The sequence below is a fragment of the Crinia signifera genome, chromosome 1 (assembly GCF_055691185.1).
Source record: "Crinia signifera chromosome 1, ASM5569118v1, whole genome shotgun sequence".
Classification (NCBI taxonomy): domain Eukaryota; kingdom Metazoa; phylum Chordata; class Amphibia; order Anura; family Myobatrachidae; genus Crinia; species Crinia signifera.
The window spans coordinates 156,959,468-156,975,976 of NC_139217.1; the positions used below are offsets into that span (position 1 = coordinate 156,959,468).

Below are 16,509 nucleotides of genomic sequence, written 5' to 3' on the forward strand. Positions count from 1 at the left end.
TATGGGGGGCCATTTAACATTGTAAGGACCCATCAGGTTGGTTGTAAGAAAAAAAAATCGTATATGTATACCTTAATTAGTCTTATGGTATACGATGAGATGGGTGCCGTGCTAGCTACTGCTTTGACAGACAGGAGGCACTAACATGAAAGAGGCAGTGTCGTAAAGGGGGGCAACCAATAATTTTGTGACTAAGGGAGGCTTTTACTCCAAAAAAAATTCTGAGTTGGGTAGGCAGAATAGGGAGTTAGGGAGTCCCTAGTGTAAAAAATAAAATACAAATGTAGCCAAATAGAAGTCTATTAGTATATTTATCTCAAGTAAGCCAGGGAGAAGTACGACCTTTAAATCACAAGAGTTTAAAAACAGTGATACTGTCTGCAGTAGCACAATTAACACAAGCTTTACCCTATCATTAGGTTTCTTGGCGGTGGATCCAGGTGGAGTGTAATTACTGGTTTGGGAGTTTTTAAATTTTTTCACAAATTTCTCAAAACATCTGTGTTCAATAATTGAAACACTTTCTAAAATGAAAACAAACACACAAGATCTTTGGGAACATGAAATTGAAACTTGAAAGGTGATCCATTTGTAGGAGCACAATGTAATAAATAAGCAAATTACGCTCGCAATAAAGTCAATCATGAAATTATATTTATCTCACAAGTAAACAAAGGCTAAACCAGTGGTTCCCAAATATGTTTACCCTGGAGTATTAGAATATTTTTCAGGGCAACCCCAGGCCAAACAATCAATGGGTCAACCACTACTGGACGACACTACTGGACCCAAGTTTGGGAACCTCTGGGCTAAACCAAGTAGTATAAGATAATAAAATGAATGTACTTTAAATAATGTGCAGATTTTTTTCTACTGTGCACATTATCCCAGTGTATCCACAATCACACAAATAAATGTGACAGTTTTATAGGGATTGAACCGTAACATGTAGTTTGGCAATTACAAACATTTGCATAAAAACAGAAGCAATGATTTAACCCTTTGAGCGCCAACATCTGTGAGAGGTGCGCAAAATATTGACTACAAAAGCCCGCTCACATTTGTTTTATAAATTCAAATAAAAAAATGTTGTGTAAACAAAGATAATATTTCCTATATAAAGGTAAACATTACAGGTCATTATGAGGAATAGGAGCCACAGAGTCGACAGTCAAAAGGTCGATATGGGAGTTTTCACTTTTTTTTACCCGAATGTAAACACAGTCGACGTGGACTCTTAAAAAATGGCCAGCTGCGCTCGCCATGCTTCGGGTACGCTATTTTATGCCTTTCACTCCACCCCTGAATATCAGACTCCCACATATCTTAAGCAAGTAATTGCATAGTTTTTTCCAGATGTATCAGAGGCCTGCATTTTTTATATAAAATGTATCCAAATCTACCCCTGCACCCCTCACAACAGATGGAATACTTTCAAATTGGCACTCTTCAATCCACATACAGGTTGATTATCCCTTATCTGCATATGCTCAGGACCAGGAGCATTTTGGATAAGTGATTATTCTGAATTATTAAAACTCACCTGGAGAGGTGTCCATGTGTCCCCTGGCATCCATCTCTTGAGCAGTACTGGTCCCAATGATGCATTGCACTGGGAGATGTCAATCAATGCATCATTGGGACTGGAATGCCTCTGAAGATGGATCCCGGAGGAGTATGAAAAACAAAACATATAAGTGTTTTGGGTCAAAAAAATTAAAAGTTCTTTGAGATATTCCATTGGACACCTGAAATTGATACCTGGATTTCCACTTGACTATTGTTGCACAGAATAGACCATTTTTGTCTTATTTTTATAGCACATATTTGTTTAGGGTCACACTGGTGTTTACCATAAAAACTTTTTGCATTAAGAGGCGCCTATTTGTTTTGTCACAGATTTGACATCCTTGCCAACAATGAGGAGATGCCATCAGGGCAGCTCACCTGAACATGAGAATTCGGCTACATCACCCCATAAAGATCGTTGTAAAACACTAGCTCTACTATTTACTTTTGTGTACTGCAAATATATCTGTGTTCATGGAAAAATAAAAAGTGTCCGGTGCCATACTAATGGGTGAATTATATTGCATTCATAGCAAAAATGGTGTATAAGTATTTACTTGTGGTAACCAGGCATTAACCATCGAATGATGGACCGAGCGGTCAGACAGCTCCAGCCCACTCGGACATTTCTCCGTGCGAAAGAGGGGAAATGGGCGGGCAGCTGGTATCCGGCTATGTCAGCTGTCTGCCCCCCCCCCCCCCACACACACGTGCGTCACGGCCGGATTACCATACGTACGCCCAGCGTTTTCATGGGAATGCCTATGAAGCGTGGGGCATACGCATATGGTAATGAGCCCAAACAGCCCTTCACACCCCTCTCCACCCCCTGCTCGGATTGTTTTGACCAATCGTTTTCTGTACGGAATTCACGCCATATTCAGACTTGTGCTGCGTTCACACATGCACAGAAATGCCTCTGCACATGCGCAAACACAATACATCGGACGTCCGACCGAACACGCAGCCGTCCGACAATCAAAATAAGGGCCTATGTGATGAAATCCACACAACGAGCGGCATTGCTACGGTACCTTGCCACAAACACAGTGCGACTGCACAGTCAACCAATAATAGCTCAGTTGCGTGAACATTGGCATTGCGTACAAATCGAAATCAGGCCCTTAGTACTCCTGAGAATTTAAAATATACTTGAATAATTTAGCATTCATATTAGTTTCATAATATTCAGATTTTAACTGTGATGTGTCTTTACCTGTTGGAGAATAGCTAGAGAAACGTACTGCGGAAAAATATGGAGTCACCACAGAAATGATAAAAGTTACAAGAGCAAAGACCAAGATAATTCTGCCAGCCCAGAATGCAATCTCTTTCAGACCTAGTAGGAAAAAAAAAACAACAGCAAAATTAAAACAAAATCACTTTTTAGGTTTAACCTAATTTGTACAGTAGTGTTTTAACACAGTGAAAGATTACATTTCATTGATTAGCATTATAAGCAGAACAGAGTGATCAATATAATTATAATCTGTTTTTTTTTCCCCTTTCAGTGCATGAAAGGAAATCTGTAATTACTGCAAGTAGGATTTGCTGAAGACATCCCTTTTTAATCTGGTGTTGTTGCTTTGATTGCCTATGTTCATTATTGGTTGCTTTTTATAGCTTCCACTTTGTCTAAAGGAAGTTTTAACTTTTATCTCACATATTTTCTTCTAACAGTCTTGGGCGGTATTCAATTCCCTGCCGCTATTTTTGACGGGGGGAATAGCAGCAGGTGCCTATTCAATGCGGTCTTTCCTGACAGCATTGAAGATGCATCTTCACAAAAGGGGACCAGCTTTAAAAGCAGTCTGGCTCATTTTGCCGGTAACGGCCATGGATTGTCGAGCTCACGGCCACGCCCCCTTTACGGCGCTCAGCAGGCAGGACATTGAACCCCACCTGCCGATTATCAGTCGAGCAGGCCGATAACAGGACAGGATCACGGCTGTTGGGATGTCCCAACAGTCATGACCCGAGATTGAATATCCCCATTGGAGTGTACTTTAAAATGTATTCTTACTCATTTTAAGAGATTTTAAAATAAAATTCAACATGCACATTTTTCTCATTTTAAAAAGCTGCTATCTTGCATGGAAGTCTGCATCCTTTCCATGATAATGTATGCTCCAAAAAACCCAAGCAAATCAAAGCAGTTTCAGAATCCTGTAATTAAAAGTGTATATGCATGTGTTTGACAGCTGTGAAGAAATGGGGATGTCTGTTCTTAAGTGTTGTCATGACATCTGGTAAACATGGCTGACTAGTGCACCACAATACACTGCAATTCTCAAAGGCTAAATAAAGTGAAGTTGTGCTTGCTAATATTTCAATATCCAGGGATATTTTGGGGTGGATTCAATTAGACAGGATGTTAACCACAATTAGACAGGATGTTAACCACATTGACTTGCAGAGATTTCCATCCATTACTGCAGAATTCTCCTTTGCTTATACTTCATTAGGTGTGGCAGGTGAAAAAAAGCAAAATTCCCTGCCGGAAAATACAGCAACAATGCATTAGCCTACCAGAACCTTGTGGCTAATTAAATTCCCCCCTCTGTTGCCAAGCCAATACCTTTTATTGCGAACCAAGTATGACATCTTTATTCTACTTGGGTACAATGTAATTTTAGCACAATATATAAATGAACATAACTATATATTAACAAGTACCAAGAGAATGATAATAGACAGGGATAATTGAATCTAATATGTGATCCTGGGACAATTTTTTTTTACTTTTCCTGGGAACTATGGACTATGGACAGTTGACAACTATCCAATTCCAATCAGGATCTGCTTTGTAGAGGAGAATGTGACATCATTTCACCTCATATTTGACTTATGTACCGTAACTCCAGCATTAACAGTACCAGCCTTCAGGACAAGTCAGTGTTACATTGTTTCCACAGGCAAGTGTATGGTATCATTTAGCTTTTTAAACTACCATATCACCATGCAAGAAACAGTACTGACTAGGTCTTCAGCTGCAGCGTGACATGCATTTAATATTGTTAAATGTTGATCAATGTAATCAGGCACTTTGCCATAATTACCACTAGACAACCTTGCTATGCTGCAGGTTACAAAGACTCTGCTGACAGTATGATGTAACATGGATGCATTATTAGTATGTCACACACCCTATAATAGGATTTATCTGTATGTTTTCCTTCTAATTTCCTCCTTAGGTTATTGGGCTATACTACCAAGTAATGTGTGTACATTTATTTACAGTACCCCCTTATCCCAGCAAGGTTATCCATACCTCTCTGATGCATTTTAATGATTTTCTAAACTGATTTAAAAATAAAGAATTAAAATGTCTATAATTTTTTTACATACAGTATACGGTACTTGTTTCCTAGCACGGCCACACCGATTTCCATCGGGGTGGTCTTGTCGGAAAAATCGCGACGGTCGCATCGACGCGACCGACCCAATTTTTTAATTGAATCAGATGTGAATAGGGTCCCTGGGACTCGATTTTACATTGGATTCAATGTAAAATATTCCCTAGAACCCCAAATTTAACACCGTGAACCCCACCCCACCCCACAATTGACGCCAACCCGAAGCGTGGCGAGCGCAGCGAGCCCACGAGGGGCGGCGGTGCGTGTCCTCCGACCTTTTCATTCCCCTACTATCCACGTCGGAGTGGAGTTGAGAATATAAAGTGTGGCGAGCGCAGCGAGCCCCGCGAGGGGACGCGTATAACTTCACAGGTATACGCATCCCCTCGCTACGCTTCGGGCTCGGTGGGTCGCCACACTTTATATTCTCAACTCCACGGCGACGTGGATAGTAGGGGAATGAAAAGGTCGGAGGACGCACACCGCCGCCTCTCGCGGGCTCGCCACGCTTCGGGTTCACGGCACTTGTCATATTGGCCCATTTCACATTTTTTACTATGTGAGATGGACTTAATCAAGTCCATCTCATCTTGTGCCATTATAATGGCACAAGACCGACGCGATGCTCCCGATTTCAATGTTAAAAATTATTTTAACATTGAAGCCTAAGGCAAAATCGGGGGCATCGCGTCGGTCGCGTCGGGGCCAATGTTAATGGTCCCGACTGACGCGATGCCCCCGATTTTTCCTTTGCCGGCAAAATGGACCTGATTTCAAAGGAAATCGGGTCCATCGTAGGCATCGTGTACCTTAACTTAAAGGTACACAATGCCAAAGATTGTGGCCGTGCTAGGAAACAAGTACCCAGTATACTAAAAGCAAAGTACCTAGGCTCTAGTCTAGAGGCCATACCTAACCCAACAGTGGTTTAGCAGGACTGGACATGAAACCTACAGCAAATAAACACTGAAGAACTTGTTCATTTTGGGCCTCTCTATAAAAGGTTTTCTCCCTATCTTTGTTGTAAATGTCAGCCCACCCTGGCGAACACTCTGTCCTAGCTAAATAGGTTTTGCATGCCTGAGCATTTGACAGTGGTAATACCGGTCTTGCTTTCACGATTGCCATCTCAGGATAGTTACAGCAAACTAAAGCTTATGATTATTATCAAAATAATCATGTGATTGGCCAAAGCTGCTCTAGTTATACTGTCTTTGCCAATTGCCCTATAGATTGTAAGCTTGCAGCAAGGCCCTCCTACCTCCAAGTCTGTCTGGAAAACCTACAGTATCCTGAAGATCTACCAACAGTTCCTGTTTTTCAGGTAACATATACACATTAGATATATAGATATAGAGAGAGAGAGAGAGACGGATTCTCGGCACTCACTGTTAAGGAAACGAAAACTTCAACACAGCATATATATATATATATATATATATATATATATATATATATATATATATATATATATGCAGCATGTTTAAAATGTGACAGTTAGTGATGACTACAGCTGTGCACCAGCCAGGTGATTTGGGGGAAAAAATGACCATTGGTAGATTTCAAGGACCGGTTTGACCACCCCTGCCATTTGGCATTAGCCTACCTCACAAACATGACCGTCTCCTGGAGGGACAAAATGGTCTATTCCTGAAGTTCCTTTTTAATTTATGATTGCCATCACCTGTGTTGAGACATCTTTCTTACCAATTAACCTGTTTTGAACAGGTGATGGCAATCATACATTAAAATAAAAGTCCAGAAAGAGCAATGTGTCATGTTGGGAAGTATGTATTAGATGCCCTGGAAGACTGTGTTCTGACAGGAGCAGCATACCATATTTTACAACTTAATCGCATTGCAGGCACAGTAGAAAAAAATGCACTCACAGTGTTCTATAGATTGTAAGCTTGCAGCAGGGCTCTCCTGCCTCCAAGTCTGTTGTTACCCAGTTTGTTTTATCACTGTCTACTATTGTAAAGCGCAACAGAATCTGCTGCGCTATATAAGAAACTGTAAATAAATACGAGATTCTGGCCTGCGACTTCAATTTAAAATAACTCACAACTTTGCTCATTTCCTTTTGTAGAAAAGGAATGCATATGGAAGACCTGATGCCCGCAATCAGATTTATCCTTTGTGCTGCACGTAGGATCTCCAGCTCCGATGCTCACTGGGCCATGCATCAGTTTGGACCACATGTGAAACACATGCGATTTGGATACTTTTCTCCCAATTTCCCATCCCGGTCTGTCGTAATCGAGCTAAAAGTGGCCAATTCGCACTACAGTAATGGCACCTTTACACTAATCCGCTCTGCAAACTTATGATTGGTATGCCGGCAGTCAGGATTTTGGCATCAGTATCCTCATCAAAGTTGGCATACTGGCAAGGGCATAACTACCATAGGTGCAAGGGGTGCAGCTGCTATGTGGCCCAGAGCTGAAGGGGGCCCATCGTTACCGTCTAAGTAATTTGTTTTACATACATTAATCACCATCAGTTGCTAAATAGGGGGCCCTATGGGGCCTACAAATATCTAGTTACGCCCCTGCATACTGGTGCCTGTCAGCTTCTGTATTGTGATTGCCGGCATCCCGTAGCAAACGTCTATTATTTTCCAATTGGACAGAAGGTGGGTAGAAACGGGACTAAGTAAAAACCGGACCTGTACAAGACCCGGAATAACGGAGAGGACATCAAACTCTGCATTCCGGTGCTTGTAGCATACCCTCCAACATTTGAGGAGTAAAAATCGGTACACCTGCAGAAAATGGGCGTGGCCACGCATAAATGGGGTGTGGCCACGCATAAAGGGGCGTGACCACGACCCCTAAACTTAAAAAAAAAAAAAAAACCACAGCATCATGCACTTACTTAGGCTCCGGGTCACCAGGGATCCCACTCAGTAGTCCACTCCAGATAGATCCCCCTCATGCGCGCACCGGCTCTTGCTGCTACACCTAACCGCGCACTCAGTCACTGACGCCCGCCTCTGCAGTACTCCCATCCGTCCCCTGAGTGCCAGACTGTGCGCAGGGTGCGGCAATGCCCGCCGGCACCGCAAGGGACCCTTGGGAACGGGACCAGAGAGGGGAGAGCCGGGCAGCTTCAAAAAAAAATAATCGGTAAATCGTTACAAAATGATTTTGCCGGTACAGTACTGTTAAAAAACGGTACTGTACCGGCAAAATCTGTACAGTTGGAGGGTATGTTGTAGTGCCAGGTCCGGGGGGGGGGGGGGGGGGTCCTATCCAGGGGAAATCCTGTGATAGCTTTCACCAGGGACATGGGGAAGATGAGATTATAGCCTCCCTGTGTGGTCCAGACAGTTTCAGCTTTAGGAACATGCCCAGACCATACAGGGAGGCTTTATTCTCCCCCTCCTCCTCTCCCTGATGACAGCTGTATCAGGCAGCACCCTCATTTTTTTAAATGCTACCTCTAATAACAATTACAAATAACATCACAATTCTCTATGTAACAGAAAGCATGCCGCATGTATGACCGCTGCCGCACCGCTCAGTGCCACACTGTCTTATTACATACGCTGTACAGCAACCGCCGGCACTAGGACCTGGCGGGTACCGGGCTGTGATATGTACCTAGCGGGTGGCCCTTGAGCACGAGTAGGATGATGAGAGATAGGAGGAGTAGTAAGCAGAACACCGGCGCCCGGCCCCCCGCCGCTGCCGCCATGTCTCCGCCGCCCCGCACCAGGAACAGCAGCCACTGCCTGTCCGTGTTCTGTTTGCACACGTGACCGGATTGCTGCGTGTCACCGGCGTGACGTGGCTTTTTTTTTTCTTTCCCATTTAGTACCTGTATGTTGCTATTGCTAACACGTTCCCATACCTCCCAATTTTTCCATGGGAAGAATAGGGACAGTGGCCGAAAAGGGGGCGTGGTATATGCAAATGAGGGCCGCGTCCCCGTTTTCGGCCACTGCACCAGTCTGAATAGACACTGTGTCTATTCTGTCAGATTGGGGGGGGGACTCCCAACTGCCCCCCCCCTCCCCTCGCATCAAGACATTGCCAGCCGTGGGAGGGACGCAAGAACGTCCCCAAAAACCGGGACAGTTGGGAAGTATGGACATAGTAAACTGTTAGTTTGCATCACAGTTTCCCAGACCCAGTGTTCAATATAACTAACCCCCACTAATGGTGCTGGATGCAGTGAGGCTTGGTGCGGTGCATCCTGGTGCTGGGTGCGGTGAGCCTTGGCGCTGGTGAGTCCTGGCGCTAGGTGCAGTGTGTTCAGGAGATGGTACATTGGCCAGAGGAGCTGGGTGCTGTTTGCCCTGGGTGCTGTGAATCCTGGTGCTAGGTACATTGTGCCCAGGAGCTGGTTGCAGTGAATCCTTGCGCTTGGTGCAGTTTGCCTAGGAGCTGGGTTCAGTGTGCCCTGGTGCTGGGTGCAGTGGACCCTGGCTCTAGGTGGGGTGCACCCTGGTGCTGGGTGCCGTGCACCCTGGTGCTGGGTGCGGTGGGCTGACTGATCCCTGGCTCTGGGTGCGGAGGGCTGACTGATCCCTCAGCTTACGCCAGGTTGCTTGGATGGAAGAAGGGAACTGAGGTGCCCTGATAACAGGAATGTTAGATTGTAAGCTTGAAGCAGGGCCCTCTTACCTCTAAGTTTGTCTGTTGGGGTGTGGTATATGGTCCCGACAGTTGGGATCCCGACAGTCATTAAACCAACGTCGGGATCCCGACTGGCCGGACTCAGACAGCATGGCGAGCGCAACAAAGCCCCTTGCGGGCTCGCTGCACTCTCCACACTTCGGGCACGGTGTCTCGCCACGCTTGCCACCTATTCCACAATTCCACTATTCTATTCTCCCTCTATAGGGGTCACGGACGCCATGAGGGAGAATAGCCGGTGGCCATTGGGACCCCGAGTGTCTGGGTTTTGACTGTCAGGATCCCGACATCGGGGTAATGACTGTCAGGATCCCGACTGTCGGGAACATGTCCGGCGCCCGTCTGTTGTTACCCAGTTTGTGTTAGCACTGTCTACAGTTGTAAAGTGCAACGGAATCTGCTGTGCTATATAAGACACTGTAAATAAATAAAATAATATGAGTAGAGGAGAAGAGAATGGTTTGCAGACTAAAGAACTACTACCACAAAATATTAGGTTAATTGGTATTAAGACATGGTTTATTATATAGCACAGCAAATTAATACTCAATTTGACAAAGTTTAAATGTTGGTATTGCCTTTACCTTACGGTGGGGGTCTTTTCTGATGAAATAAGGTGAGAAGGGCATTTTTGTGTGTGACATAATATGGTTCAAACGTCACCATTGTTTGGCTTAATATGGTGTGAGGGGTAATACTGTGTAACATGAATAAGGAACACTATAGTGTGATGTAATGTGAATAAGGTTGCACCTCTATGTGGCGTAATTTGTATTGCGGGCACTATTGTGTGGCCACGCTCCTTCCCAGCAAGATCATGCCCCTTTCAGCACAAACTGTCCATGTTTAGAATGGTAGGATGCCAAAGCCCTTTGTGTCACAAGGCACCAAAATGTCTAATTACAGCTTTGTGAATCAGGACTGCTATAGGTGAGGCAGCGACGGGTTTAGCTAGTTGCTGCTGTGATCTGTACCACTGGATGATGGATCAAAGGCAGAACTAGCACCTGTGCTAGGGGGCACCAGCCAAAATCTAGATCATTAGGGAAGGCTCTATAGATGCCCACAGGCTATTAAACCATTTCAATTTATTATAGACTTTATCAGGGTATATACTATATATAAAAAAATTGGGGGGGGGGGGGGCACCAACATTGTCTTGTCTCCGGGCACCTATGACGAACTTACGCCACTGATCTGCAGGCACGGTACTGCAGCAACGATAAGCAGGAAACCCTGGCGACGGTCTGGAGCTACCCAGGAGGAGATTGAGCGAGTGATTGGAGCCGCTAAGCAGGCCACCTGGCTGCAAGCATTTAAAAGCTGGAGACGGTGCTGGCAGCATCACGGAGCAGAAGTAGGCAGAGGTACACATTTTTTACGAAGAAAGGCAGAGGTACACATTGTTACTTGTGTACTGGGAAACAAGGGGGGGGGTAAGGGTCCGTGTCAGTGTGATAGAACGCAGACCGCATTGCGTCCAGTTTAAGTTCCAGCATAGTGACAAGGAGTGATAGCATTTGAGGGGGTAGGGAGGCTGAGATATCAGTGTATGGGGCCCCAAAATTTCTCTTGCTGGCCCTGAGAACACCTGCTGGTTCACAGTGGGATCCAAGTGTGACCGTAGCCTTACAATAGAGCTTTGAGTTAATTGGTTCTGTCCCGGGAGCCCTGCTGACACCTGCAATAGTGGACAGGACAATTCCTGCCTGGTTCTGCTCAGCCTCTGCTGCAGCAAGCAACTGTGCACCCTCCACTGCTGCTGGGCTATGAGATGGCACCCGCCGGTGAGCGCTGATTCATGCTGCTGACGGCTGAATATTGTTACTATGCCCCAACAGCTATTTTTACACCTTTTTTTTAAGTAGAGAGGGGGAGCACCAAATTTTAACATGCCTCCAGGCAACTGGGATGAATTCCCACCTCTGCTTGAAAGATAAAGCTTTATGGATTCCACCAGCAAATATGCTTTGCTCTAGGGCAGTGGTTCCCAACCCTGGTCCTCAAGTACCCCCAACAGTGCACGTTTTCCAGGTCTCCACACAGAAATACAAGTGACATAATTAGCTCCACCTGTGGATCTTTGAAATTGTGTCTGAATAATGAGTGCACCTGCTGGGTGACCTGGAAAACGTGCACTGTTGGGGGGTATTTGAGGACCAGGGTTGGGAACCACTGTTCTAGGTAACCGGGATTATCATCGAACCGTTTGTAATGAACATACTGAAATGCTGCCATGACAGGGAGACAGTAAGTGCTATATTGGTTCGGCATGAGATGTATGAAGTCTAGAGTGGATAAAGCCATTTGACACGGTGAAACGCGTCAGTCCTGGTATTTACCTCTTTGACTTTTGCTGGTATTTGGACCTAGCCGAACCAGCCCTACATTCTTCTTGCCGACCACAGCACAGGAGGTTTTGACATCAAGCCCCTACACCACCAGCTATCCTCCTTTTGGTGAATTGGACCCTTTCATGGACCAGCCAAAAACACCTGCCCAGGAGGCAAACAACAGTGCGTGACTGTGCCCATAGAAGTGAACGGGGTACTTGTGTATTATCACGGCGCCCATCGCATCGCATACCACTAATTAAGGTATGTGATTGGATGCGATGGGACCCGATTTTCGGGTCCAAAGAGCAATAGTGTACAATAAAATATCGCATGCCATTAAAATGGCATGCGATAGGATGCAATGTTAAATTATACAAGCACCCTGATGGGGGATTACTATGTTAAATGCACCCCCATTGTTAACGCCACCCCCACTATCAACGCCAACCCGAAGCGTGGCACCTTTTTATACCCCCACTATCCACGTCAGCGTGGAGTTGATTTTATATAGTGTGGCGAGCCACCGAGCCCGAAGCGTGGCGAGCGGACGTGGATTACATGGGGGCATTTAACATAGTAATCACCCATCAGGGTTCCTGTACAATTAAAAATCGGGTCACATAACATCTCATCGCATGCGATGCGACCAAAACGATGTTGTACGATGGAAATCTTGGGCGCCATGATAATACACAAGTACCATGAACGGTAATTAAAATACCACCCTTATTTATCCTTTGGAGTGACACACAGGGCATAATAGGAACGGACAGATCCAAACATCCTAACTCAGGCTTTACCAGGAACTGAAAAGGTTGCATTTTTAAGTCTAGTGCACTAGTAATTAAAAAAAAAAAAGACCAACATATTCCTTATTACAATTTATTGTTTATATTATTTTTATTTATGTTTTTACATATTGGTCCCAACATGTTTATTAAAATGTTTCTTGGTACTTATGTAATATCTGGACTCCCGTTTTTCTTATGAGACCGCGTCCCCTCGTGGGGCTCACTGCGCTCACCACGCTTCGGGCACGGTGGCTCGCTGCGCTCGCCACACTATATAAAATCAACTCCATGCGTAGTTGGATAGTAGGGGTATGAAAAAATGGGGTGCATTTAACATGGGAGTCCAGATAATACATAAGTACCTGTTTCTTTATTTGTAAGACCAGTCCGATTGGTTCATAGTATATTTTTTTAGTACACTCAGTGCTGCGTTTCCACATTTTTTGTTTTGCTCTAGAGTGAATATTGCGTTGGTCCATGGTGGCTGTGCCACTACCAATTCTTAAAGAACTGGTAACCCCATCGCCAAGGGGCCACGCCCGATAGCCATGCAATAACAGCCACGGGTGGGGGGGGGGAGGGGAGGGGGATGGGATGGGATGGGTCTCTTTGTCTCAGGTTCCCAAGCCTGTGTGTGGGTCTCTTTGTCTCAGGTTCCCAAGCCTGTATGTGGGTCTCTTTGTCTTCGGTTCCCAAGCCTGTGTGTGGGTCTCTTTGTCTTTGGTTCCCAAGCCTGTGTGTGGGTCTCTTTGTCTTCGGTTCCCAAGCCTGTATGTGGGTCTCTTTGTCTTCGGTTCCCAAGCCTGTGTGTGGGTCTCTTTGTCTTTGGTTCCCAAGCCTGTATGTGGGTCTCTTTGTCTTTGGTTCCCAAGCCTGTATGTGGGTCTCTTTGTCTTTGGTTCCCAAGCCTGTGTGTGGGCCTCTTTGTCTTCGGTTCCCAAGCCTGTATGTGGGTCTCTTTGTCTTTGGTTCCCAAGCCTGTGTGTGGGTCTCTTTGTCTTCGGTTCCCAAGCCTGTGTGTGGGTCTCTTTTTGGTTCCCAAGCCAGAGCTGTTGCTTTAATTCATTGCAACAAAATTTCAGCTTTAAGATCCTCCAAGATCTGGATGAAATATTTTGGATCCATATGGAAGCGGAGCATCTTTGCACTCATTAGGTTGAGAATAGAGAGTACACGGTTCCAGAAGACTTCCCTCGAGCTGTCGACTATGAAATTCCTCACTGGGCAGTTTAGTTGACTGCCCATGTATGAATACGATATGTACAGACAGGTTGACAGTATTTCCAATAGTTCCCGCTTGGTGTCCAGCTCTGATGCAATCACTTCACGGCAGACCATGTACAGAAACATTAAGTTGACCGGTGTGAGGAAGCCAAAGGGCTGCCAAGTTCCAGTGAGAGATTTGTCTACCTTAACAATCCATTCAGCAATGTGCATTGGTGACACCAGCTGCTTGCACCTGCGACGGAGGAATGCCATAAGACAGGCCAGCAGCTCGCTGGTAGATGCCTGCACCGTCCTGGATTTAGGTGGCGAGAGGTCTTGCTCTTCTTCAGCAGGCTCACAGACAGGCTTCTTGGCCAAGGTATCCTGTGAGACCTGTGTGTGGGTTGTTAAGTCCACACATGACAGTGAAGTCTTCAGGCTCTCATGCACGAGATGGCTAATATCGACCTGGCCATTTATGCGCTGTCTTCTTCTTTTAGTAATAAAATTTCTGAAGCGCCCAATCAGTGAGCGTCTCTCAGTAGATTCTCCAGTGTTCTGGGTAGCCGTGCGCTGTGCGCCACTTGATGATTCTTCATCTGGACGGTTTACCTTCCGGCAGCACGGGAATGACAGGCAATTCCACATTGTTATTCCGTGTCCTGTTCTTTATGACACTGGTTGTGGTCTGTGGTGGTTCTGATTGCCAATAATAATCCAATAATAACAGTCTGTTTCCAGCACTTTGGGAATGATGCTTCCTGGGTCAGTCCAAGGCAGCAAATGATTCCAAATGGTTGGTCAGAGGTTTTCTCTGCTTACACTAGGCATTGTGACATCACATGCTGATTGTGATGCGTTATTTATGCTAATTAGCTACTCAAGACATCTAGGCAATTCAAACAGTGATGAAAAATGGTGAAATGTAGAATACATTACCACCTTATTTAGAGTCCTATAGGGAAGGGATATATTTTTCAGTAAATATTAGAAAAGTAGATAGGATACTTGGATAATCTAAGAGATACACACCTCCAAACATGACTAATTCCAGGAGAGACAAGATGCTCTGTTTCTGGACATCCATGCCAGTGGCAGTTGCAGAGGTGGGGCTGCAGCACGGTCCAAAATTCAGATAGGGGAGCCACACCAACTGGCACACCAAACATCACAGTCCAGACTCACTGGCAGGTGTAGCTCCCCTATTTGAATTTGCGACAGTGGTGCAGTCCCACCTCTGCAACTGGCAAGGATGTCCAGGAGCAGAGAATTTTGTCCCTCCTGGAATGGGTCATGTTGGGTGGCATGGAGATAGCTGGAAATACAAGTTATTAATGCATCCAAAATTGTATTACACATGGCAGAATAATGGTGAAAAAACAGGCCACAGCTTTACGTATCATTTGCAGATAACACAAGGTAGTACATCTGACAGCATTGCTCAACAGCCTGTTTCCTTGGTATGACTACCTTTATTCAGAGCACAAATATGACTGACCAAATGCTGCCTGGTGCCCGCCAAAATCAGCGCAGTTAGACTTACATGTCTCTCAGATGTAATCTCAGGTACTAGCATGAATTTACAGCGGCATGCTTCCGGGTCAGTGGACGCACTTCCGCTTCCTGGTCATCGCTGACAAACATCCAAAAGAGAGTATCTGGTACTTGTTTCCTAGCACGGCGCCCATCGCATCACATACCATAAGGCATACGATGGTAAGCGATGCGATGTTAGCCGATGTTATACGATTTTAAATTGTATAAGCACCCTAATGGGTGCTTTCAATGTTAAATGTGCCCCCTATAAGATAAATAATTGTATAAGCACCGTAATAGGTGCTTACAATGTTAAAAACACCCCCACGCCACCCGTACTATCAACGCAAACCCGAAGCGTGGCGAGCGCAGCGGTACATGTTCTCCTCGCCACGCTTTGGGCTCGGTGGCTCGCTGCGCTCGCCACACTATTTTAAATCAACTCCATGGTGATGTGGATAGTGGGGGTATGAAAAGGTCGGAGAATGCGTACCGACGCCCCTAACGCGCTCGCCACACTGGGGGTGGCGTGGGGGTGCATTTAACATTTTAAGCACCCATTAGGGTGCTTTTACAATTAAAAATTGTATAGGGGCTTATACAATTTAAAATCGCATCGCATGCCATACGCCCGCATGCAATGTGATGCCATACAACTTAATATCGTGGGCGCCGTGGTAGGAAACTAGTACCGAGTATCTTTATTAAAAACATGCAGTAATCACACAACACTTAGTCCTTCGCTCAATGGGAAAACAAGAACGGAGTGCATCAAGGTCTCTCCAGCTCTGCTCCCACTAACAGAGCGGATACGGCATCAATTCCAGTTTCGGGAACGCAAAAGACATGGACATAGCAACGCACGGCCATGGCTCCGGTGGCGAATATCCGGGTGCGTATGTCAGGGCCCCATCAATATCTCCTCAATGGTGCACACATATATCATGATGTACTTGGAAAAATGCCAACGTTGCATGCATATTCTGAAAGTATACCAATCAATCAAAATACCGTATAGAAGGATCCCGACATTTCACACACGCTTCCACAAGCTGTGCACAAGGGTCTGGTC

At 45.4% G+C, this 16,509-nt stretch overlaps 1 protein-coding gene across 1 annotated transcript in view; it reads right to left on the bottom strand.

Moving 5' to 3' along the window:
- UBXN8 (UBX domain protein 8) overlaps positions 1-8,693 on the bottom strand; it is a 33,350-nt gene extending 24,657 nt beyond the window's left edge. Inside the window, exons 1-2 of the mRNA XM_083175111.1 lie at positions 8,531-8,693; positions 2,786-2,908 (exon numbers count right to left, since the gene is read on the bottom strand). Coding sequence (XP_083031237.1) covers positions 2,786-2,908; positions 8,531-8,624 — 217 coding nt within the window. The 5' untranslated portion in view covers positions 8,625-8,693. The remainder of the gene's footprint in view (positions 1-2,785; positions 2,909-8,530) is intronic.
- Positions 8,694-16,509: the final 7,816 nt, after the last annotated feature.